The sequence below is a fragment of the Coregonus lavaretus genome, assembly GCF_964263955.1.
Source record: "Coregonus lavaretus genome assembly, chromosome: 20".
Classification (NCBI taxonomy): domain Eukaryota; kingdom Metazoa; phylum Chordata; class Actinopteri; order Salmoniformes; family Salmonidae; genus Coregonus; species Coregonus lavaretus.
In genome coordinates this window covers 17,217,106-17,243,141 of record NC_140007.1, presented here as the reverse complement: position 1 = coordinate 17,243,141, position 26,036 = coordinate 17,217,106, and the positions used below count along the sequence as shown (strand labels likewise).

The window sequence follows — 26,036 nt, the reverse complement described above, 5'->3', positions numbered from 1 at the left end:
TATTGTGAGAAGATAAGGAGGCACAGATCGCCTCTGTTTCCGGAAAATAGTTGAATTCTTTCTCTGTGACTGTACGTCTCTTTTTAATCTTCCTCCAGCCGTGAAGTGGCTCAGTGAAACTGAGGCAGCGAGGGTCCTTGTGGCTGAGAGCTGAATCTCCATCTGCAGGATTATTTTCCTGCTGTAGAAAACTGGCTCAAATTAAGATCCTACATCTGTACTTTCTACCTTTGCAGCATGATGTGAACATGTATGACATGTCATTTCAAATGATTGTTTCTGTAGCTAGCAGGGTGTCGACAGAATAAGGAGAATAGGAATATTCTCTGACACACTGTTCTGCAATGATCCAGCGATTTATATAAGGACATCATTATTTATTTCATTAGAGAGAAATTACCTTTTTCTCTCAGTCGTGTGCTTGACTTGTTAAATAGCCCATTATTGATAAAGACATATATGGGTTGCCGTTGAAGTGATGCAGCCTGTTTTGTACAGCATAGATAATTATCTCTGTTTAAATCAGTATCACGCAATCACAGTTAGCTAGAATTATTTTATGTCTCTGTAGAGAAATATTTGTATCTAGAATATGTAGTCTACTGGTCTGGAAGAAATATATCTTTACAGATGTAAGATCTTCATTTGGTCACCATGTTGCAGGAGAACTAAGTTTTAGATGAAAAATGTATCAACCCCTAAAAAAATATCCATTAATTATAATCCATATAATAATTCACATTTCGTCTTGCTGCAGGATTATTTTCCTGCAGTAGCAAACTGGCTCAAATTAAGATCCTACATCTGTATGGTATTTTTCAAGCATACATTTCTAGCTTCTGGTGAAACTACATTATCATAAAAATATTTGAGGACAAAAATGGGTAGTGAAATATTGAAAAATATTTGAAATAATGTTGTTCTATGCATTTGAAGATACACTATCCCTTTATCAGCTTTTATTTGTGACATAACTGCCTTTGAAGTGAGAACCATTTAGATGTGTCTGTTTGAAGTCAGTTGATTGAATTTCTGAGAAACCAATATTCCTTTTGATTTGGAAGCATTTCAATCAGCCGAATAAAAGCGAAGAGATAGATGAGCTGTTTTCATTTGCTTTGCACCTTCCACACAAAAAACAAACAAACACAAACAAGAAAACTAGGAGAGTGCAGACTTTTCTCTCTTTTTCTTTTGTCTTGAATTGCCATACATGTAATGTATGCATTGTTAGTGGCCTGAAAGCATGCAGATACGGGTGTGTTTGTCATTTGCTGCCTGCTGCCAAAAATGACTTATCTGCCTTAACTCCCTGTGGCAGATATCCACACTCGACGGAGATAATAGGCGAGCAGCGTCTTTACAGGTTAATATTGCAGAGAGAGAGAGAGAGAGAGAGAGAGAGAGAGAGAGAGAGAGAGAGAGAGAGAGAGAGAGAAAGAGAGAGAGAGAGAGATTGCCATCTCACATGCCGAATAAATCATCCATAACAACATGATTTATGTGAATAGGCTGCAGCTCGGGTTTAAATAAGAATTCATCCTTCTTCGCAGCTCTGAGAAGAAAAGGCAACAGGGAGAGACTAACTATCTAATTGTCCTCCATACGTGCTCCCACTTCTATGCAGTTATCCTCCCCCACTCAATTTGAGTTTCTAATCAATAGTTTGATGTACAGCCTACATTATTTTGCTGTGAATAAAGGTCTAGTGTATTGGTTGGGATTATGAGTTGTAAGAGTAGACACAAAGCACATTATGCCCTCTTGTTCGTACATTTACATGCACACACACGTCCACAGACAGAAACAGTCCTATACAGTGAGGGAAAAAAGTATTTGATCCCCTGCTGATTTTGTACGTTTGCCCACTGACAAAGACATGATCAGTCTATCATTTTAATGGTAGGTTTATTTGAACAGTGAAAGACAGAATAACAACAAAAAAATCCATAAAAACGCATGTCAAAAATATTATATATTGATTTGCATTTTAATGAGGGAAATAAGTATTTGACCCCTCTGCAAAACATGACTTAGTACTTGGTGGCAAAACCCTTGTTGGCAATCACAGAGGTCAGACGTTTCTTGTAGTTGGCCACCAGGTTTGCACACATCTCAGGAGGGATTTTGTCCCACTCCTCTTTGCAGATCTTCTCCAAGTCATTAAGGTTTCGAGGCTGACGTTTGGCAACTCAGACTTTCAGCTCCCTCCACAGATCTTCTATGGGATTAAGGTCTGGAGACTGGCTGGGCCACTCCAGGACCTTAATGTGCTTCTTCTTGAGCCACTCCTTTGTTGCCTTGGCCGTGTATTTTTGGTCATTGTCATACTGGAATACCCATCCACGACCCATTTTCAATGCCCTGGCTGAGGGAAGGAGGTTCTCACCCAAGATTTGACGGTACATGGCCCCGTCCATCGTCCCTTTGATGCAGTGAAGTTGTCCTGTCCCCTTAGCAGAAAAACACCCCCAAAGCATAATGTTTCCACCTCCATGTTTGACGGTGGGGATAGTGTTCTTGGGGTCATAGGCAGCATTCCTCCTCCTCCAAACACGGCGAGTTGAGTTGATGCCAAAGAGCTCGATTTTGGTCTCATCTGACCACAACACTTTCACCCAGTTCTCCTCTGAATCATTCAGATGTTCATTGGCAAACTTCAGACGGGCCTGTATATGTGCTTTCTTGAGTAGGGGGACCTTGCGGGCGCTGCAGGATTTCAGTCCTTCACGGCGTAGTGTGTTACCAATTGTTTTCTTGGTGACTATGGTCCCAGCTGCCTTGAGATCATTGACAAGATCCTCCCATGTAGTTCTGGGCTGATTCCTCACCGTTCTCATGATCATTGCAACTCCACGAGGTGAGATCTTGCATGGAGCCCCAGGCCGAGGGAGATTGACAGTTATTTTGTGTTTCTTCCATTTGCGAATAATCGCACCAACTGTTGTCACCTTCTCACCAAGCTGCTTGGCGATGGTCTTGTAGCCCATTCCAGCCTTGTGTAGGTCTACAATCTTGTCCCTGACATCCTTTGAGAGCTCTTTGGTCTTGGCCATGGTGGAGAGTTTGGAATCTGATTGATTGATTGCTTCTGTGGACAGGTGTCTTTTATACAGGTAACAAGCTGAGATCTCAGCTCGTTACCTGTATAAAAGACACCTGGGAGACAGAAATCTTTCTGATTGAGAGGGGGTAAAATACTCATTTCCCTCATTAAAATGCAAATCAATTTATAACATTTTTGACATGCGTTTTTCTGGATTTTTTTGTTGTTATTCTGTCTCTCACTGTTCAAATAAACCTACCATTAAAATTATAGACTGAACATTTCTTTGTCAGTGGGCAAACGTACAAAATCAGCAGGGGATCAAATACTTTTTTCCCTCACTGTATATGCATACCTGCACTTACTGTTTCTCTCTCTCTCTCTCTCTCTCTCTCTCTCTCTCTCTCTGTCTCTCTCTCTCTCTCTCTCTCTCTCTCTCTCTCTCTCTCTCTCTCTCTCTCTCTCTCTCTCTCTCTCTCTCTCTCTCTCTCTCTCTCTCTCTCTCTCTCTCTCTCTCTCTCTCTCTCTCTCTCTCTCTCTCTCTCTCTCTCTCTCTCTCTCTCTCTCTCACTCTCACATACTCACACAGGTGATGCTGCTCACATAATGGCCAATCCTTGACGCAAGTGTGCTCAGCTACGTGGCTTCAGATCAATATGAAGCAGCGAGACCATAAGAGATTTACACTCACACATTTTTTTTTGTTGCTGAAAAACATTGATCCAGGAGACCTATCGAGAGTGATCTGGAAAACAACACAAGAGGGTACACAATGACTCCATCTGCCACAAAATGGAATTATTTCATAGACCCACAAGGTCTGTGGAACTATTGGACAATAATAAAAAAGTTGTTGGACAATAAACATAAAAAACTTTAGCCAAGCTAGCTCTACTTGCATAGGCTAGTGCCCCTAGGCCTCTTGAACCCCACACCTTGATATTTGTGTTTCTATTTACCTGTGGATAATACATAGGACACTTTCTCACTAGTCTCGAAAACCCAAACCTAGGCAACAGTGACTAGGGTCTGGTTTCACTGACAGACTCTTTTGGCAACTTCAAAGGTAAAAACTAATATTACAAGAATAAGGTAACAAAATGTGTTCCGGGGTGGGTCCTCTTCGGACAGACAACTCTCTCAACAAATCACGAGGGAGACATGCCAGAACGTCATGATTTGAAACCAAAGCTTGTAGGCATTAGTTAAGGTAGTTGATGCAAACTAGCCACTTGCGAAAGGCACTCAATAACCTCTGTGGTCTCCATCTTGCCAGCTACTATTTTGTATTTTATTCAAGCGGATAAGGTAGTGACATAGGCAGTGACATAGTTCCTCTATGCCAAACTGACATTATATATTGTGTAAAGACGTTTTTAAGCCGGTGCATTTAAAAATTGTGGGAGGCAACCCAGATGTCTAGAGAGACTACTATCTCATATAGAGCACTTTTCTACCCTCTAGAATACTTTATAGCCTCATCTAGGGCACTATCCAGTGCACTTTCACATAGGGTCTGCTCCTCAAACCAGGTGGTGCTGTTTTGCTTAGACCACTCACTTCCTCACTTCAATAAGGGCCATACTTAACTTTCCCCTCATCCACCTTATGCTCCCTTATGAAGAGCAGTCACCAAGGGCACAAACAGGCTGATAGCTCTTTAATATCCACATAGAAATGCAAGAGGAGTGATCTCTCCATAGTGACAACATGATGTAGCCTCCAGACCTATCTATTCATCTCACACATCTGTGCTCAATTATTGCAATTAATTCAGCCAGATAATGAGGCCTTAATAGGCAGTGGTGGGTAGATAATGAAGGGATGGGGATAGAGGTGTAGGAGAGGAAGAGGAGGAGAAGGGCAGAAGGAGGACACAGATGTTACTGTGACTATAACTATCATCCTGGGTGATGTAAAATCACAGCAATGGTGTGTGTCTGTGTGTGTATGCGTGCGTGTGAGCGTGAACATGCGTGTGTTCATGTTACGTACTGTACATACAGTTGAAGTCGGAAGTTTACATACACTTAGGTTGGAGTCATTAAAACTCATTTTTCAACCAATCCACACATTTCTTGTTAACAAACTATAGTTTTGGCAAGTTGGTTAAGACATCTACTTTGTGCATGACACAAGTAATGTTTCCAACAATTGTTTACAGACAGATTATTTCACTTATAATTCACTGTATCACAATTCCAGTGGGTCAGAAGTTTACAGACACTAAGTTGACTGTGCCTTTAAACAGCTTGGAAAATTCAAGAAAATGACACCATTTGAGTCAATTGGAGGTATACCTGTGGATGTATTTCAAGGCCTACCTTCAAACTCAGTGCCTCTTTGCTCAGTGCCTCCACAAGTCTGGTTCATCCTTGGGAGCAATTTCCAAACGCCTGAAGGTACCACGTTCATCTGTACAAACAATAGTATGCAAGTATAAACATCATACCTCTCAGGAAGGAGACGCGTTCTGTCTCCTAGAGATGAACGTACTTTGGTGCGAAAAGTGCAAATCAATCCCAGAACAACAGCAAAGGATCTTGTGAAGATGCTGGAGGAAACAGGTACAAAAGTATCCATATCCACAGTAAAACGAGTCCTATATCGACATAACCTGAAAGGCCGCTCAGCAAGGAAGAAGCCACTGCTCCAAAACCGCCATAAAAAAGCCAAACTATGATTTGCAACTGCACATGGGGACAAAGATCGTACTTTTTGGAGAAATGTCCTCTTGTCTGATGAAACAAAAATAGAACTGTTTGGCCATAATGACCATCGCTATGTTTGGAGGAAAAAGGGGGCTGCTTGCAAGCAGAAGAACACCATCCCAACCGTGAAGCACGGGGGTGGCAGCATCATGCTGTGGGGGTGCTTTGCTGCAGGAGGGACTGGTGCACTTTACAAAATAGATGGCATCATGAGGAAGGAAAATTATGTGGATATATTGAAGCAACATCTCAAGACATCAGTCAGGAAGTTAAAGCTTGGTCGCAAATGGTCTTCCAAATGGACAATGACCCCAAGCATACTTCCAAAGTTGTGCCAAAATGGCTTAAGGACAACAAAGTCAAGGTATTGGAGTGGCCATCACAAAGCCCTGACCTCAATCCTATAGAAAATTTGTGGGCAGAACTGAAAAAGTGTGTGCGAGCAAGGAGGCCTACAAACCTGACTCAGTTACACCAGCTCTGTCAGGAGGAATGGGCCAAAATTCACCCAACTTATTGTGGGAAGCTTGTGGAAAGATACCTGAAACGTTTGACCCAAGTTAAACAATTTAATGGCAATGCTACCAATTACTAATTGAGTGTATGTAAACTTCTGACCCACTGGGAATGTGATGAAAGAAATAAAAGCTGAAATAAATCGTTCTCTCTACTATTATTCTGACATTTCACATTCTTAAAATAAAGTGGTGATCCTAACTGAACTAAGACTGGGAATTCTTACTAGGATTAAATGTCAGGAATTGTGAAAAACTGAGTTTAAATGTATTTGGCTAAGGTGTATGTAAACTTCCGACCTCAACTGTACATATTATACTGTATGTATGACTAACAAGTCAAATGTGCTATTCTGGTTATAAAATGCTAATGTACTTATGTCTCACCAGTGGATATAAGTCTTTAGAAGTACTCTGACAGTAATACTGATGAATATTGCTGCAGCACTGTGGCTAACACTACTTAGTAGCCTATGAGTATAAATACAGTACATGCATGTTGGTTTGAGAGGAGGGAGAGTTATTGGTCATTACATTTGCCTTGAGAGGAATCGCTCGTGATGAGGAGTGTATAGTGTGGTTGCATTCATCACTTCCTTCCTATAACACAGGCACTGTATTTCTTGAACCAATTCTCATTTCCTCCCTCACACTTTCTGTACCCATGTACACACACTCTCTTCATCCTTCCTTCTTGAAAATCCTTATCTGTTGAAGTCATTAAAGCAAACCAACACATAACTCTTGTGGGTAAAAGTGTTAATGCCATTGATCTATCTACCGCTATTGTTATCAAATCAAATCAAATGTTATTTGTCACGTTTCATAAACAGCAGGTGTAGACTAACAGTTAAATGCTTACTTATGAGCCTTTCCCAACAATGCAGAGATAAATAATATAAAAATATAATAACACGAGGAATATTCCCCCCCTCGCATGTAGACACACACACACACACACACTCAAAACACACACTCAAAACACACACACACACACACACAATACACACACAGTCACCCATCCTACCAGAACCCAAGTGTGTTCTAAACCAATTGCCTATCTTCTCCTACAGATCCCTCTGTACACCAGAGGCAGAAGCAGCCAGCGACCGATCTCTGCTACAAGAGTGACATCAAGAGCCTAATGGAGTTCAGCACCACAGACTCCTCTCTGGACAAAGGTAAGCCAATACCTACGCTCTCCCTACAGATGGTTCTGCATTATAAACTGGTAACCCTGGCATAGATACTGACTGCCAAAGCACTGGTTCATTCTATCAAGTAACACATGGGAATATGATAGTCTGCAACTCTCATCATATTTCCACATTAATTTTTACAAACCAATTAAAAATGAAATGCTGAAATGTCTTGAGTCAATAAGTATTCAACCCCTTTGTTATGAGAAGCCTAAATAAGTTCAGGAGTAAACATTTGCTTAACAAGTCACATAATAAGTTGCGTGGACGTGAAATAATAGTGTTCAACATGATTTTTGAATTAGTAATTCATCTCTGTTCCCCACACATACAATTATCTGTAAGGTCCCTCAGTCGAGCAGTGAATTTCAAACACAGATTAAACCACGATAGACCAGGAAGGCTATCAAATGCCTTGCAAAGAAGGGCTCCTATTGCTAGATAGATAATGCAAATAAATAAAAGCAGACATTGACTATCCCCTTTGAGCATGGTGAAGTTATTAATTACACTTTGAATGGTGTATCAATACACCCAGTCACTACAAAGGCACAAGTGTCCTTCCTAACTCAGTTGCCGGCGAGGAAGGAAACCGTCCAGTGGTTTCACTATGAGACCAATGCTTACTTTAAAACAGTTCCACAGTGGTAAGAAAAAACTGAGGATGGATCAACAACATTGTAGTTATTCCACAATACTAACCTAATTGACAGAGTGAAAAGAAGTAAGCTTGTACAGAATAGGCACTAAAGTAATACTGCAAAGAATGTGGCAAAGCAATTCACTTTATGTTATGTTTGGGACAAATCCAATACAACAGATTACTCACAGTACCACTATCCATATTTTCAAGCTTAGTGGTGGCTGCATCATGTTATGGGTATACTTGTAATCGTTATGGATAAAAAACAAACGGAATGAAGCTAAGCACAGGGAAAATCCTAGAGGAAAACCTGGTTCATTCAGCTTTCCACCATAAACTGGGAGATTAATTCACCTTTCAGCAGCTCAATAACCTAAAACACAAGGCCAAATCTACACTGGAGTTGCTTACCAAAAAGACAGTGAATGTTCCTCAGTGGCCGAGTTATAGTTTTGACTTAAATCTGCTTTAAAATCTATGGCAAGACCTGAAAATGGTTGTCTAGCAATGATCAACAACAAATTTGACAGAGCTAGAAGAATTTTGAATTTTGAAAAGGATAATGGGCAAATGTTGCACAGTCCAGGTGTGGCAAGCTCTTAGAGACTTACTCAGAAAGACTCACAGCTGTAATCGCTGCCAAAGGTGATTCCAACGTATTGACTCAGGGGGTTGAATACTTATCTAATCAAGATATATTAGTGTTTTATTTTTCATTAATTTTTTACGAATGTTAGAAAAGTTGAGCGGTGTGAATACTTTCTGAAGGCACTGTATCTGTCCAGTGTTCCAGACTTTATGACATTTTTTATAAAATTAATTTCAATATGAATTAAAAAGGATAATTAAGGATGTTAAAAAGCAGCTTTTTTCTGTGCCCCTGCTTGGACTGTTAGGAAACAAGTGTTTTGGCCGTGATTTGACAGCTCTTAGAGCTCAGCCAATGTGACACACGTACACTCAAATTACCTCCCAAGTCAAATAGTATAGCTGGATTTGGAAACTCCCGATGGAACTACTTTGGAACTTTACTATAACAACAATAAATGCAGACTGATTATTTCACAAGTGTGACTCATTTCTGTCCTTTGCTTTGTCACTATATTCCTAATATTTTTGTTGTTATCTACCTATCTAGCTAGCTAGTCGTGAAGCTAGCTAGCTAGCTACTGCTGCTACCCATATCAGTCAACAACAGCTTACTGTCACGCCCTGGCTCTGGGGACTCTTGTATGTTGAGCCAGGGTGTTCGTTTCTTTGTGTAGTGTCTATGTTTCGTTTTCTATTCTGTTCTAGGTTATGTGTTTCTATGTTGGCCGGGGTGGTTCTCAATCAGAGGCAACGAGAATCAGCTGTTGCTTGTTGTCTCTGATTGGGAACCATACTTAGGCAGCCTTTTGTGCACTTGTGATTCGTGGGATCTTGTTCCGTGTTGGTTTGTGTTCATAACCGAGGACTTCACGTTTCGTTTTGTTGTTTTTGTTGTATTGTAAAAGTACTACTAAAGTATGTACTCGTATCACGCTGCGCCTTGGTCCACTTTTCATGACGATCGTGACACTTACTAGATTTCCTCTTGACATAAAACTTTTTGCTACAAACCACAGGATTTAAAATAGAAGGGAATGGCGAGATTGTTGTTGTGTGGAGGATCTGCTTTGACTTGCGTAATTGTCGGCTAGCCAGCTAGCTAAGTCAGCCGCTATAGCTATCGTTAGCTAACTGCTTCTAAACAGCCAGCATGTCAACTCTTACAAACACATAATTTGAAATAGAAGTAACTGGCAAGCAGTGGCGGTCGGTGCCGTTTAAGATGAGGGAGGATGAATATTTTTTTACGAGCATGGCCTTATTTCTATTACAGCATACTGGATGACTGTCATTCATATTCCATTCACCCAGCTTAAAGTAACATCGATAGATTTGGGCTAGTACATGATACTTGAATTTTCCCTATACCCATCATGAGGTTGCTACAACCTGTGAATGAAAGTTTACAACGTAGGTGCACAGGTCAAGAGAAATGTGAGTAATCAAGGTGAGAGACATTGATACATTCAATACCGCCTTGCACACTCTTGCCTGCATCTAGCTGATCTAGGGTGTAATCATTAGTCCAACAGTTGCAAACTACAGTTTCCATTGGAAAAATTCAAGTATGTTTATCACCGTTTCGTTCTGTTTGCTTCCGTTTAAGAAACGTTTTTCAACAGAATCGACGGAATGAATACACCCCTGATCACACGCAAACACAGTTCACTTTCATAGCAGCCACATACAAACAGCATGAACCCTTTGATCGTTGTATAATTCCTTCTCACATCTCTGCGCTCTCCTCCTCTCAACTTTTCCCTTCGCTTGTGGACTTCAGTGCACAACACATCAGCTGTCTGTGACCAGGCGAAAAAACCTTTCCAAGCCAAACCTTCATATCATAACTGCTACACACAGCCTACATCGTTGTCACCATATTAACGTCATATTCAACATAGCTACTAGAACTAACACGTTAGTAAACCTGCTACAATCATGCAGTAAAGTGTACAGTCAGCAACAAGCAGTTTAGCAGTTACAGCGGCAGGCCCCGGTGGCAATAAATTAATAAAACCAAAAGCTTACCTTGGCTTGGAAGAGTTCCAGGGTTGGATAGCCATAGACAGCTAGCTAACATAAACACCCGGCTCAAACAGAGAGGGATGCTGAGTAGACTAGACTGGCTAGTTGCATTCGCTAGCTAAGTAAGTGAAAGTGAAATTAATCTGTTCAAAACTGTTCAACTATTATCTTTCTCTCTCTTTGAGTCAACTACTTTTATGCACTGCAGTGCTAGCTACAGTGGCTTGCGAAAGTATTCACCCCCCTTGGCATTTTTCCTATTTTGTTGCCTAACAACCTGGAATTAAAATTGATTTTTGGGGGGTTTGTATCATTTCATTTACACAACATGCCTACCACTTTGAAGATGCAGAATATTTTTTATATTGAAACAAACAAGAAATAAGACAAAAAAACAGAAAACTTGAGCGTGCATAACTATTCACCCCCCTCCAAAGTCAATACTTTCTAGAGGCACCTTTTGCATATATTACAGCTGCAAGTCTCTTGGGGTATGTCTCTATAAGCTTGGCACATCTAGTCACTGGGATTTTTGCCCATTCTTCAAGGCAAAACTGCTCCAGCTCCTTCAAGTTGGATGGGTTCCGCTGGTGTACAGCAATCTTTAAGTCATACTAAAGATTTTCAATTGGATTGAGGTCTGGGCTTTGACTAGGCCATTCCAGGACATTTAAATGTTTCCCCTTAAACCACTCAAGTATTGCTTTAGCAGTATGCTTAGGGTCATTGTCCTGCTGGAATGTGAACCTCCATCCCAGTCTCAAATCTCTGAAAGACTGAAACAGGTTTCCCTCAAGAATTTCCCTGTATTTAGCGCCGTCCATCATTCCTTCAATTCTGACCAGTTTCCTAGTCCCTGCCGATGAAAAACATCTCCACAGCATGATGCTGCCACCACCATGCTTCACTGTGGGGATGGTGTTCTCGGGGTGATGAGAGGTGTTGGGTTTGCGCCAGACATAGTGTTTTCCTTGATGGCCAAAAAGATACATTTGAGTCTCATCTGACCAGAGTACCTTCTTCCATATGTTTGGTCTCTTTGTTGTCTCTCTGATTAATGCCCTCCTTGCCTGGTCTGTGAGTTTTGGTGGGAGGCCCTCTCTTGGCAGGTTTGTTGTAGTGCCATATTCTTTCCATTTTTTAATAATGGATTTAATGGTGCTTCGTGGAATGTTCTAAGTTTCTGATATTTCTTTATAACCCAACCCTGATCTGTACTTCTCTACAACTTTGTCCCTGACCTGTTTGGAGAGCTCCTTGGTCTTCATGGTGCCGCTTGCTTGGTGGTGCCCCTTGCTTAGTGGTGTTGCAGACTCTGGGGCCTTTCAGAACAGGTGTATATTTACTGAGATCATGTGACAGATCATGTGACACTTAGATTGCACACAGGTAGACTTTATTTAACTAATTATGTGACGTCTGAAGGTAATTGGTTGCACCAGATCTTATTTAGGGGCTTCATAGCAAAGGGGGTGAATACATATGCATACACCACTTTTCTGTTATTTATTTTTTAGAATTTTTTTGAAACAAGTTATTTTTTTAATTTCACTTCACCAATTTGGACTATTTTGTGTATATCCATTACATGAAATCCAAATAGAAATCCATTTAAATTACAGATTGTAATGCAACAAAATAGGAAACTTTTGCAAGGTACTGTAGCTGTGTCTTATGCTTTCAGTACTATATGCATTCTCTGATCCTTTGATTGGGTAGACAACATGTCAGTTCATACTGCAAGAGCTGTGATAGGTTGGAGGACGTCCTCTGGAAGTTGTCATAATTACTGTGTAAGTCTATAGAAGGGGGTGAGAACCACAAGCCTGCTAGGTTTTGTACCCAGAGGACGGAAACTAGCTGTCCTCTGGCTACACCATGGTGCTACCCTACAGAGTGCTGTTGAGGCTACTGTAGACCTTCATTGCAAAACAGTGTTTTTTAATCCATTATTTGGTGACGTGAATATATTTAGTATAGTTTTATCTAAAAAGTATAACTTTGTTAATGTTTCACAATTTAAATTTTTCTGAAATTCACTGAGGAGGATGTTCCCCCCCCCTTCCTCCTCTGAGGAGCCTCCACTTCTGGCAAGATAGTTGTTGCATAGGCTTTGTCCTTTTTGCTATCACCAGCTGTGGATTGCTTGGCTTGCTAGCTAGCTTGCTTGTGTGCAGTGAATGTGCACTCCTGAGGGGTGTACTACAAAACAGAATCAAGGAGTTAGCCAGCTAACTTGCCTACATTTCTGATAAATTTGTATTTGTTGTAGAAAGATAAGCTTGAAATGGGCATGGTCTAATTGATTTAACAAACGAAAAGACATAGCTATCTAAGTTTAGCTTTTTTTATGAAACATAAAATCAATAGTTATTTCTGGGTGCTTAACAAAGTTAGCTGGCTAACTCATTGATTCTGCTTTTGTAGTATACCCCTGAGCCAGTGTGTTCCCTATCGAGAAGGATCCTTCTACCCACCGGATAAAAAAAAAAATTAAGGAAAAAGCTGCTGGACCAAAGTGGGTGATGTCATTATCCAAGCAAATTTCAAGCATTTTTTAAAATGGCTTGTTTAAAAAACAAGTTTGAGATGGGGTTTTGCTTAGTGTTTTTTCTCTAATGTGTGCTTTGGCCACCACTACAAGAAAAGGACGAGCCAACAACATTAATTGGGTATGAGCAAACATAATATGAGCTTTCAAAAATTAGATTTTCACTGGACAGTTACTTTAAGGCTTCCCCAAGCCCCATTGGTCATGTTCAGCTCACTGCTAGTGTATTATTGTCAGTGCAAGGTTGCATATACTGTACTCTGAGGGGATCTAGAATGAGTGTACCACACCAGAGTCCAAATTGCATGTTTTATGAGGTAATGAGTAAAACTGACCTTGGGTCAGTGCTTTGGGGCACCTATATACTGTACTGTACCTCTCATTTTCTACAGAGAGCATGTGTTATTGATGTGATTTATTGTAGTGTAGTGCATAGGCCTACCTCCTTGTAGAGCATAGGCCATGTCAAGCTGGCCACTAGTGCACACACTCATAAGAATGTACACATAAATACATATGAAAGAACACACGCAGGAACACACACGCCTCTGCAGGAGCAGCAGCAGCATGACCCAGCTGCTGTATTAGTTTTGGGTCCGGGGTGTTGTAAATGTGCAATCTCAGGGAAACACACACACATACAAGCACACATACACAGTGGCAAAGGCATCGTATATCACTGTAAGTTTCCTCGGAATGGGAACAAGGTGCTGTGGTATCAGCAAATTCATCACGGACACGCACTGACCCTCTCTCTCTCTCGTCCTCTTTCTCTCTCTCACACTCTCTCTCCTTCGCTCTCTCCTCTTCCTCTCTCTCCCTCACGCTCTCCTTCTCTTCCTCTCTCTCCCCCCTCCACTGTCTCTATCCTTCTCTTCCTCTCTCTCCCCCCTCCAATGTCTCTCTCTCCTTCTCTTCCTCTCCCCGTCTCACCTTCGGTTTCTCCTTAGAGAGAGGAGGAGAGCCTTAAACTGGCAGCGTTGAAGACAGGTGCTGCATCTGCACATTAAGTGTGTGAGTTCTATGGAATGCCTTGTATGCTATCTGCATGCTGTAATGGTAAGGTAGAAAGTAAGAGGTAGTGGAGGATTCTGAGCGAAAGAAAGGGGAGAGATAGAGAGAAAGTGGGGAAAGAGGGGAGGGGAAGGATAGCTCAGAATACGGTACCTGCCAAAGTGCTATACATATACTGTACATACAGAGAGAGAGAGAGAGATGGAGAGAGAGAGAGAGAGACTTTGCTGAGTGCTAGCATTTTTGACATGGTGACATGTGCCCCATAGTCTGCCCCTCCCCAGTCCTCTCATATAGCCAGTCAGTGGGGGAATGGCATTTTAATTGCCTTGTGGCAGTAATATCTGCCTCCAGTGTGATTTAAACTCAGCATTAATATCCAGTGAAAAGTGTACAGTCACAATGCATCGGCCTCTGTCTCATCAGCCGATCGTAAATAGACACCAGGCGTTACATGGCATTAGATGCTATTAGAACCCCATGAGACTGGAACACTATAGTCAATGGTTAAAGGTGAACCCTGGTGTAAGAAGTCATCCTCCCTGTCTGGTCAAGACAAGGTTGAGGTATTACTCTCCATTGGAGGCCGTGAACTCTGACCTTGAGCACTATGTGGTGTGTGTTTGTGAGTGCGCATGCATCACAACATCTGTTTATCTGTCCATTTGTCTGTCCGTCCATTCACCTGCCCATCCATCCGTTTGTCAGTTCTAAGTTCTCTGTCAGTTTGTCTGTGTGCGACATGGCCACCCGGTCCAGTCAGTGGCTCTGACCTTACTCTACCTCTCCCCCTCCCTCTTTTGTGCAACACTCTGTTCCCATACGCTACAGACAGACAGGCCAATTCTACTCTTAATAACTCTCTTCTTCCTTTCTTCCCTGCACTTCAAGTGGCTGTTAAAATGGCCCTTGGCAGCTAATCTTGGGTGACGTGTGGTGACGGCAGGGGGGATGGCGGGGGTGCAGGGGCTGGATTTGCGGCTGGCAGTCTGGCAGCTTGGCTGAGTGGCAGCTGCGATGAGGCGGATGGCTGGACTAGGGCGAGAGAAAGAAAGAGATGGAGAGCGAGCTGGATATAGATAGAATGAAGGACAGAAAGAAAGAAAGAAGGATATAGAGAGTGAGAGAGAAAGAAAAGGATAAAGCATATGAGATAGAGAGAAAAGGATGGAGAGAGTGAGGGAGAGAGAGAGAGAACGGCATGGGCTAAGGAGGAGATGATAAGGAGGAAGGAGAGGGAGGGTGGAGGTAAGGAATATAGGAGATGATAAGGAGACAGAGAGAAGAAGAGAGTGAGAGAGACCGGAGAGAAAGAAAGCCAGGCATAACTGATATGGCTCAACAATGACATTTTTGTTTTACTCCTGTCTGCTCACAAGACACAGACACAAATATAAAAATCAAATCAAATCAAATTGTATTTGCCACATGCGCCGAATACAACAGGTGTAGACATTACAGTGAAATGCTAACTTACAAGCCCTTAACCAACAATGCAGTTTTTAAGAAAATAAGAAAAAAAATAGTTAAGTAAAAAATAGAAAATAGAAAATAATTAAAGAGCAGCAGTAAAATAAAATAACAGTAGGGAGGCTATATACAGGGGGTACCGGTACAGAGTCAATGTGTGGGGGCACCGGTTAGTCGAGGTAATTGAGGTAATATGTACATGTGGGTAGAGTTAAAGTGACTATGCATAAATAATAAACAGAGTAGCAGCAGTGTAAAATAGGGTAGCCATGATTAGCTGTTCAGGAGTTTTATGGCTTGAGGGTAGAAGCTGTTAAGAAGCCTTTTGGACCTAGACTTGGCGCTCCAGTATAACTTGCCATGCAGTAGCAGAGAGAACAGTCTATGACTAGGGTGGCTGGAGTCTTTGACAATTGTTAGGGCCTTCCTCTGACACCGCCTGGTATAGAGGTCCTGGATGGCAGGAAGCTTGGCCCCAGTGCTGTACTGGGCCGTACGCACTACCCACTGTAGTGCCTTGCGGTCGGAGGCCGAGCAGTTGCCATACCAGGCGGTGATGCAACCAGTCAGAATGCTCTCGATGGTGCAGCTGTAGAACTATTTGAGGATCAGCCAAATCTTTTCAGTCTCCTGAGGGGGAATAGACTATGTTGTGCCCTCCTCACGACTGTCTTGGTATGTTTGGACCATGATAGTTTGTTGGTGATGTGGACACCAAGGAAGTTGAAGCTCTCAACCTGTTCCATTACAGCCTGTCGATGAGAATGGGGAGTGCTCAGTCCTCTTTTTTTCCTGTAGTCCACAATCATCTCCTTTGTCTTGATCACGTTGAGGGAGAGGTTGTTATTCTGGCACCACACGGCCAGGTCTCTGACCTCCTTCCTATAGGCTGTCTGATCGTTGTTGGTGATCAAGCCTACCACTGTTGTGTCGTCGGCAAACTGATGGTGTTGGTGTCGTGCCTGGCCATGCAGTCATGGGTGATCAGGGAGTACAGGAGGGGACTGAGCATGCACCCCTGAGGGGCCCCCGTGTTGAGGATCAGCGTGGCAGATGTGTTATTATCTACCCTTACCACCTGGGGGCAGCCCATCAGGAAGTCCAGGATCCAATTGCAGTGGGAGGTGTTTAGTCCCAGGGTCCTTAGCTTAGTGATGCGCTTTGAGGGCACTATGGGGTTGAACGCTGAGCTGTAGTCAATGAATAGCATTCTCATGTAGGTGTTCCTCTTGTCCAGGTGGGAAAGGGCAGTGTGGAGTGCAATAGAGATTGCATCATCTGTGGATCTGTTGGGGCAGTATGCAAATTGGAGTGGGTCTAGGGTTTCTGGGATTATGGTGTTGATGTGAGCCATGACCAGCCTTTCAAAGCACTTCATGGCTACAGACGTGAGTGCTACAGGTCGGTAGTCATTTAGGCAGGTGATCTTAGTGTTCGTGCGCACAGGGACTATGGTGGTCTGCTTGAAACATGTTGGTATTACAGACTCAATCAGGGACATGTTGAAAATGTCAGTGAAGACGCTTGCCAGTTGGTCAGCACATGCTCGGAGTACACGTCCTGGTAATCCGTCCGGCCTTGTGAAAGTTGACCTGCTTAAAAGTCTTACTCACATCGGCTACGGAGAGCGTGATCACATAGTCATTCAGAACAGATGATGCTATCATGCATGCTTCAGTGTTGCTTGCCTCGAAGCGAGCATAGAAGTGATTTAGCTCATCTGGTAGGCTTGTGTCACTGAGCAGCTCGCGGATGTGCTTCCCTTTGTAGTCTGTAATAGTTTTCGATTTCTTATAAGCGTCTGGGTTAGAGTCCCGCTCCTTGAAAGCGGCAGGTCTACCCTTTAGCTTAGTGCGGATGTTGCCTGTAATCCATGGCTTCTGGTTGGGGTATGTACATACGGTCACTGTGGGGATGACGTCATCGATGCACTTATTGATGAAGCCAGTGACTGATGTGGTGTACTCCTCAATGCTATCGGAAGAATCCCGGAACATATTCCAGTCTGTGCTAGCAAAACAGTCCTGTAGCTTAGCATCTGCGTCATCTGACCACTTCCTATTATCCTAGTATTATTTTTCACATTCAGATGTTACCCCAACACCACCTTCACCAGTTATTTGTCAGAGTGTCTAGAATTCACCAACTGTGAGGTTACAACAGGTCTGGGACCTGTGCATTCCTCTTCACCCCTTGCAGTTAGCCCTGGCTGACCCTAATAATGATGAAGTATTCTTTGACATGTTTGTTATAGATGGGTTAGGTGGCAACGGCATGAAAACGATGCACGTCCTTCAATGAGGCAGAAGGCGGTCTGTTGTGATTCTGGATGGCAAGATAGCTAGCAACAATGACAAGAAGCTGCCATGTGGGGAATCGTAGGTGGCTCGTTACAGCTAGTTTTATCTTGTTCTTGATACCATGTCTTTTTTGAGGTGTTTTGACTGATGTCACGTCTATGCTAATATGGCAAAAATTAGCTATCTAGCTAACCAACAACTGTAACAATTTATTTGAGAGACAACAAGTGCTCATTGTGCAAATGTATTTATGATTTCAATAAACATTGGAGACGAAATATAGTTTACATGTTGTCAACAATCTAAGCCAACCCATCTGTTTTGCCCCATAGTTGCGCACATTTCGTTTTTTTTGCTAAACAACCGACCCGTCTATTGCCTGTCCATTTAAAATGACACGGGTCAGCAGGCAATGGAGCCAAATGCATGCCCCTTTCTTATGAGGTAGTGATTATTAACATGCTACAAAAAAAAAGCCATCTTGGAGGGATGTTTTGGAATGCTCAGTAGATTGTTGCTAACCTGTAACAAGATTCAATATTAAGATTCAAGATTCAATATTAAGATTCAATGGTGCTTCTACATTAGCAGTTGCAACTTTCAGGCAGAATGAAGATCAATGTTTTTTTTTCTATTTCTATAGTAACATTTCCAGTCAGTACAGCAGTTTTCACATGGACATGCTGCCTGATGGACTTTGGACTATTATTCCACTGTGTAGGGTTGCCAGGTTTGTGAGAGACACCTACTTTACAACAGGCTGGATTTACCCCCAGAGCAAATGACCAAGGAAAACAGGCCTGTGTTTATCTCAAAGATGTTTGGTTGGCTTGGCAGGTCTGGTTGCCAGGTTGGAGAAACGGTACAGTGGGTAGAAAGGGATTTGATGTATGAGCGGGGGTTGCCATTGACAGGTGCATTGTAAGTGTTGACAAGCATCCTCGGGGACAGTAGTGTCATTTAGCCGGTGCAGGCGACAGGTAGGAAAGCTTTATTTATTATTATTACCAATTTCGTGATATCCAGTTGGTAGTTACAGTCTTGTCCCATCGCTGCAACTCCCCTACGGACTCGGGAGAGACGAAGAGCAATGCGTCCTCCGAAAACAACCCTGCTTCTTGACACACTGTTCGCTTAACCCGGAAGCCAGTCGCACCAATGTGTCGGAGGAAACACCGTCCAGCTGGCGACCGAAGTCAGCTTGCAGGCACCCGGCCTGCCACAAGGAGTCGCTAGAGCGCGATGGGACAAGGAAATCCCGGCCCGCCAAACCCTCCCCCAACCGGGACGACCCAATTGTGCAGCGCTTCATGGGTCTCCCGGTCACAGCCTGGGATCAAACCCGGGTCCGTAGTGACACCTCAAGCACTGCGATGAAGTGCCTTAGACCGCTGTGCCACTCAGGAGGCCCTAGGTAGACAAGCTTTAAAGAGATGACCACCACATTGTTTTCCGGCCACAGGTTTGAGAGCTGCCGTGATCAACACACACACAGCAGAGCACATACAAATTAAATTAAATTGTATTGTCCGCGTACACATATTTGGCAGATGCTATTGCGGGTGTAGTGAAATACTTATGTTCCTAGCGCCAACAGTGCAGTAATACCTAAAAATACAAAATAATACACGCAAATCTCTAAAATAAAAAGAAAGAATTAAGAAATATATAAATATTAGAACGAGCAATGTCAGAGTCCGGAACATATAAATACAGTGCTTTCGGAAAGTATTCAGACCCCTTGACTTTTTCCACATTTTGTTACGTTAAAGCCTTGTTCAAAAATATATTAAATATTTGTTTCCCCTCATCAATCTACACACAATAACCCATAATGACAAAGCAAAAACAGATTTTCTTAAATTTTAGCAAATGTATTAAAAATAACAACTGAAATATCACATTTACAATATCACATTTACTGCGTTGTTTTAGCTGTATGCTTAGGGTCGTTGTCCTGTTGGAAGGTGAACCTTCGCCCCAGTCTGAGGTCCTGAGCGATCTGGAGCAGGTTTTCATCAAGGACCTCTCTGTACTTTGCTCCGTTCATCTTTCCCTCGATATTGACTAGTCTCCCAGTCCCTGCCGCTGAAAAACATCCCCACAGCAGGATGCTGCCACCACCATGCTTCACCGTAGGGATGGTGCCAGGTTTCCTCCAGACATGACTCTTGGCATTCAGGCCAAAGAGTTCAATCTTGGTTTCATCAGAGCAGAGAATCTTGTTTCTCATGGTCTGCGAGTCCTTCAGGTGCTTTTTGGCTAACTCCAAGAGGCCGTCATGTGCCTTTTACTGAGGAGTGGCTTCTGTCTGGTCACTCTACCATAAAGGCCTGATTGGTGGAATGCTGCAGAGATGGTTGTCCTTCTGGAAGGTTCTCCCATCTCCACAGAGGAACTCTGGAGCTCTGTCAGAGTGACCATTGGGTTCTTGGTCACCTCCCTGACCAAGGCCCTTCTCCCCCGATTGCTCAGATTGGCCGGGCAGCCAGCTCTAGGAAGAGTCTTGGTGGTTCCAAACTTCTTCCATTTAAGAATGATGGAGGCCACTGTGTTCTTGGGGACCTTCAATGCTGCAGATATTTTTTGGTACCCTTCCCCAGATCTGTGCCTCGACACAATCCTGTCTCGGAGCTCTACGGACAATTCCTTCGACCTCATGGCTTGGTTTTTGCTCTGACATGCACTTTCAACTGTGGGACCTTATATAGACAGGTGTGTGCCTTTCCAAATTATGTCCAATCAATTGAATTTATCACAGGTGGACTCCAATCAAGTTGTAGAAACAACTCAAGGATGATCAATGGAAACAGGATGAACCTGAGCTCAATTTCGAGTCTCATAGCAAAGGGTCTGAGTACTTATGTAAATAAGATATATCAGGTTTTTATTTTTAATACATTTGCAAAAAATTCAAAAAACTGTTTTCACTTTGTCATTATGGGGTATTGTGTGTAGATTGATGAGGATTTTTTTAAAATCCATTTTAGAATAAGGCTGAGGTCGAAGGAATTGTCCGTAGAGCTAAGACAGGATTGTGTCGAGTCCCGTGTAGCTCAGTTGGTAGAGCATGGCGGTTGCAACGCCAGGGTTGTGGGTTCGATTCCCACGGGCGACTAGTATTAAAAATGTATGCGCTCACTTCTGTAAGTCGCTCTGGATAAGAGCGTCTGCTAAATGACTAAAATGTAAAAAGTCAAGGGGTCTGAATACTTCCCGAATGCACTGTATATACTGTACATAGGTTACTTACATACAAATGCTTACAGTCACATGCTCGCAGTCACACATTGAGATTCAGTTGATATCTTCTTGGCAGTGCTACTGTCCTGTAAGGCATTGTGTAAACAGACTTTGCAGTGAAACAGATTGGCTGCTTGCATTGATTTTCATTTAAGGGATTGTGCTCTCAGCTCATCACGTCTAGGCCTACAAAAGATTGTGTGTGTGCCTGCGTGCAAGTGGTGCGTAGCCTGACCTTACAGGGAAATGCTGTATCATTCTTCTCTTCATCCCAGTCACTGCACCCAAGTGTGCCTCAACAGTGTGAGAGCACCCTTCAGTATAGAAACCACACCACCGTTTTCAAATTAATGTAGAAATGTACATATATTTACATACTGAGGGGAGAAAGGCTCATTTCATATCTGACCTCTATTAGTCTAGATGTGCTCATTGAGATCAGAACTGTATCTGACATAATTAGAGACACTTCAAAGTGAATACAGAGTGCATAGATTACGGTAAAGACACCAGCTGCACACACATTTGCACACAAGTAAGCAGTCAAATGTATTGTGTTGGCCTACTACAGTATGACAATATGTCTATTTTATGTTTTGAGCCACCACATCCCCTTGTGGTAGCTAGTATAACCCCACAAGGTTGTATGAAAATGCATGTTGTTAGCAGTATTGGGCACAACCCCACGAGGTTGTGTATGGAAATGTTAGCAGTAGCTAGCGTAACCCCACAAGGTTGTGTATGGAAATGTTAGGAGTAGCTAGCATAACCCCACAAGTTTCCTGTACAGTATGAAAATGCATGTTAGCAGTAGCTAGCATAACCCCACAATATTGTGTATGAAATATTCCTGTTGTTAGCAGTAGCTAGCGCTAACCCACATGGTCTATTTATCCGGCCACACTTGGGCATTGATCACAGGCGCTGAGCCCAGTGCCTCCTGAAGAGAATGCTCACTGTTCTCCCCTTGTCCCCGATGCACACTCTGATGCCCTTTTAATGCAGTGTAAATTGCAGGCACATGCCAACTAAATACATTTTAATTAGTATACCCAGCAGACTTGATTAGCAATCCATCTTCATGAGTGTCTGGGCCTGATCTAAAGCTGAAAGTGTTCCTACTGACGTCACATGCTAAGATAACCTCAATACCCTCAATGTAGGATATGCTACAGACCTGTTATGTAGCTCTTTTAGCTAGCATTTAGGCTACCACAGCCTGTTCTTTGTCTATGGTGGTGGAATTAGCATTATTAGCGCAACATGCTAAGATAAACCTCAATATCCAGATGAACCTTAATACTCTTATTGGCATGCTATGTAGCTCTTGTAGATAACATTGAAGCTACCACAGTCTGTTCTCTGTCTATGGTGGTGCAATTAGCAATAATAGTGCACAATGCTCTTAATAGTATTAGCAACTTAACATGATGAATAGGTAGGGGAGAGTGGGGTAAGTTGAGCCAAAGGGGTAAGTTGAGCCACCTTTGTTTCTAGGAAATCATACACAAAATGTAATTTCATGGAGTCTGTGAAGGGAGAAACCACATGGAAAAAGTGGTAAGCAAGTTAGGTCCAAAGTGTTTTCTTCCCATGTGTAATGCAAGGCATTATTGCTGGGATATGAGGTATCAACAGGGTCTGGCCTATGTTAAAAGTGTAAAAAAAAGTACAAAGTGTTTGTTAAGTGTTAGGCCTGTGTTAAAAAATGCTTAAAATTAATAAAAGCAGGGGTTGTAACCGGTTTAGGGAACAGAACCGAAAACCGTACAATAATGTACTTTTTCCAGGAACAGATAAGAACCGGGAACGAAAGTGATCTATACTGTTCCGGAACATAATCGTTATTTTAAAAGCAAGAGAACCGGTTAATAACATTACCGTAGGTTAAGGCCATTTTTTAAAAGTCCCACAAAAAACGCAACAAAGTGCCTATGCAAAGCCCTCACGCTATCACTCAGAAACGTATTCCAGTGTCTGCCTGTCAGATGAACATTTTTGCCAGTGTGTGTGCATCTGTAAGGCTACATGCCCTTCCCCCTCCGAAGCGTAGGCTACTGTAGCCTACTGACGTTACAAACGTGATTCAGAAATTAGGGAGAGAGATTTTTAATTAGAGAAGAATGGATTAACTTCTTCTATGTTAGTTAAAGATACTATAGTTATCATGTTTCACAATGGATTTATTAACTACAAAAAGGTAACATATGTTTTCATTTTAATTCTGGTGCCTCTCTGCACACACAAACTTGTTAGCTAGCTAGCTTTGGTCCAGTGTTAAGCTAACTCTCGGAAGTTCAAATACTTTTCAAAGTTCAGTCATAGAAGCTGCTCCTCCGTAGGTACAGTGCCTTGAAAAGTATTCATCCCCCTTGGTGTTTTTCCTATTTTGTTGCTTTACAACCTGTAATTTAAAATTATTTTTATTTGGATTTCATGTAATGGACATACACAAAATAGTCCAAATTGGTGAAGTTAAATGAAAAAATTAACTTGTTTCAAAACATTATATAAAAAATAAATAACGGAAAGGTGGTGCGTGCATATGTATTCACTCCCTTTGCTATGAAGCCCCTAAATAAGATCTGGTGCAACCAATTACCTTCAGAAGTCACATAATTAGTTAATTAAAGTCCACCTGAGTGCAATCTAAGTGTCAAATGATCTCAGTATATACACCTGTCCTGAAAGGTCCCAGAGTCTGCAACACCATTAAGCAAGGGGTACCACCAAGCAAGCGGAACCATGAAAACCACGGAGCTCTCCAAACAGGTCAGGGACAAAGTTGTGGAGAAGTACAGATCAGGGTTGGGTTATGAAAAAATATCAGAAACTTTGAACATCCCACGGAGCATAATTAAATCCATTATTAAAAAATGGAAAGAATATGGCACTACAACAAACCTGCCAAGAGAGGGCCACCCACCAAAGCCCACGGACCAGGCAAGGAGGGCATTAATCAGGGAGGCAACAAAGACACCAAAGATAACCCTGAAGGAGCTGCAAAGCTCCACAGCGGAGATTGGAGTATCTGTCCATAGGTCCACTTTAAGCCTTGCTCTCCACAGAGCTGGGGTTTACGGAAGAGTGCCCAGAAAATGATGTCATGGCTTTGGAAGCTTCTGATAGGCTAATTGACATAACTTGAGTCAATTGGAGGTGTACCTGTGGATGTATTTCAAGGCCTACCTTCAAACTCAGTGCCTCTTTGCTTGACATCATGGGAAAATCAAAAGAAATCAGCCAAGACCTCAGAAAAAAAATTGTAGACCTCCACAAGTCTGGTTCATCCTTGGGAGCAATTTCCAAATGCCTGAAGGTACCACGTTCATCTGTACAAACAATAGTACGCAAGTATAAACACCATGGGACCATGCAGTCGTCATACCGCTCAGGAAGGAGACGCGTTCTGTCTCCTAGAGATAAACGTACTTTGGTGCGAGAAGTGCAAATCAATCACAGAACAACAGCAAAGGACCTTGTGAAGATGCTGGAGGAAACAGGTACAAAAGTATCTATATCCACAGTAAAACGAGTCCTATATCGACATAACCTGAAAGGCCGCTCAGCAAGGAAGAAGCCACTGCTCCAAAACCGCCATAAAAAAGCCAGACTACGGTTTGCAACTGCACATGGGGACAAAGATTGTACTTTTTGGAGAAATGTCCTCTTGTCTGATGAAACAAAAATAGAACTGTTTGGCCATAATGACCATCGTTATGTTTGGAGGAAAAAGGGGGCTGCTTGCAAGTAGAAAAACACCATCCCAACCGTGAAGCACGGGGTGGCAGCATCATGCTGTGGGGGTGCTTTGCTGCAGGAGGGACTGTGGATATATTGAAGCAACATCTCAAGACATCAGTCAGGAAGTTAAAGCTTGGTCGCAAATGGGTCTCAGAAGGCCCTCAAAATTGTGAAAGTCTCCAGCCACCCTAGTCATAGACTCTTCTCTCTGCTACCGCACGGCAAGCGGTACCGGAGCGCCAAGTCTAGGTCCAAAAGGCTTCTCAACAGCTTCTACCCCCAAGCCATAAGACCCCTGAATAGCTAATCATGGCTACCCGGACTACTTGCACTGCCCCCCACCCCCACCCCATCTTTTTACGGTGCTGCTACTCTGTTAATAATTTATGCATAGTCACTTTAACTCTACCCACATGTACATATTACCTGAACTACCTCAACTAGCCGGTGCCCCCGCACATTGACTCTGCACCGGTACCCCCCTGTATATAGCCTCCCTACTGTTATTTTATTTTACTTCTGCTCTTTTTTTCTCAACACTTTTTTTTTGTTGTTGTTTTATTTTACTTTTTTATTAAAAAATAAATGCATTGTTGGTTAAGGGCTGTAAGTAAGCATTTCACTGTAATGTCTACACCTGTTGTTTTTGGCGCATGTGGCAAATAAAATTTGATTTGATTTGATTTAATGAACATCGTTATGTTTGGAGGAAAAAGGGGGTTGCTTGCAAGCCGAAGAACACCATCCCAACCGTGAAGCACAGGGGTTGCAGAATCATGCTGTGAGGGTGCTTTGCTGCAGGAGGGACTGGTGCGCTTCACAAAATAGATGGCATCATGAGGAAGGAAAATTATGTGGATATATTGAAGCAACATCTCAAGACATCAGTCAGGAAGTTAAAGCTTGTTCGCTTCCAAATGGACAATGACCCCAAGCATACTTCCAAAGTTGTGGCAAAATGACTTAAGGACAACAAAGTCAAGG

The 26,036-nt window shown here is 42.5% G+C and overlaps 1 protein-coding gene across 1 annotated transcript in view; it reads left to right on the top strand.

Moving 5' to 3' along the window:
- Positions 1-26,036, top strand: part of LOC311147918 (kazrin-like) — a 196,225-nt gene that overhangs the window by 102,367 nt on the left and 67,822 nt on the right. The window contains exon 2 of the mRNA XM_084184761.1: positions 7,346-7,453. Coding sequence (XP_084040887.1) covers positions 7,346-7,453 — 108 coding nt within the window. The remainder of the gene's footprint in view (positions 1-7,345; positions 7,454-26,036) is intronic.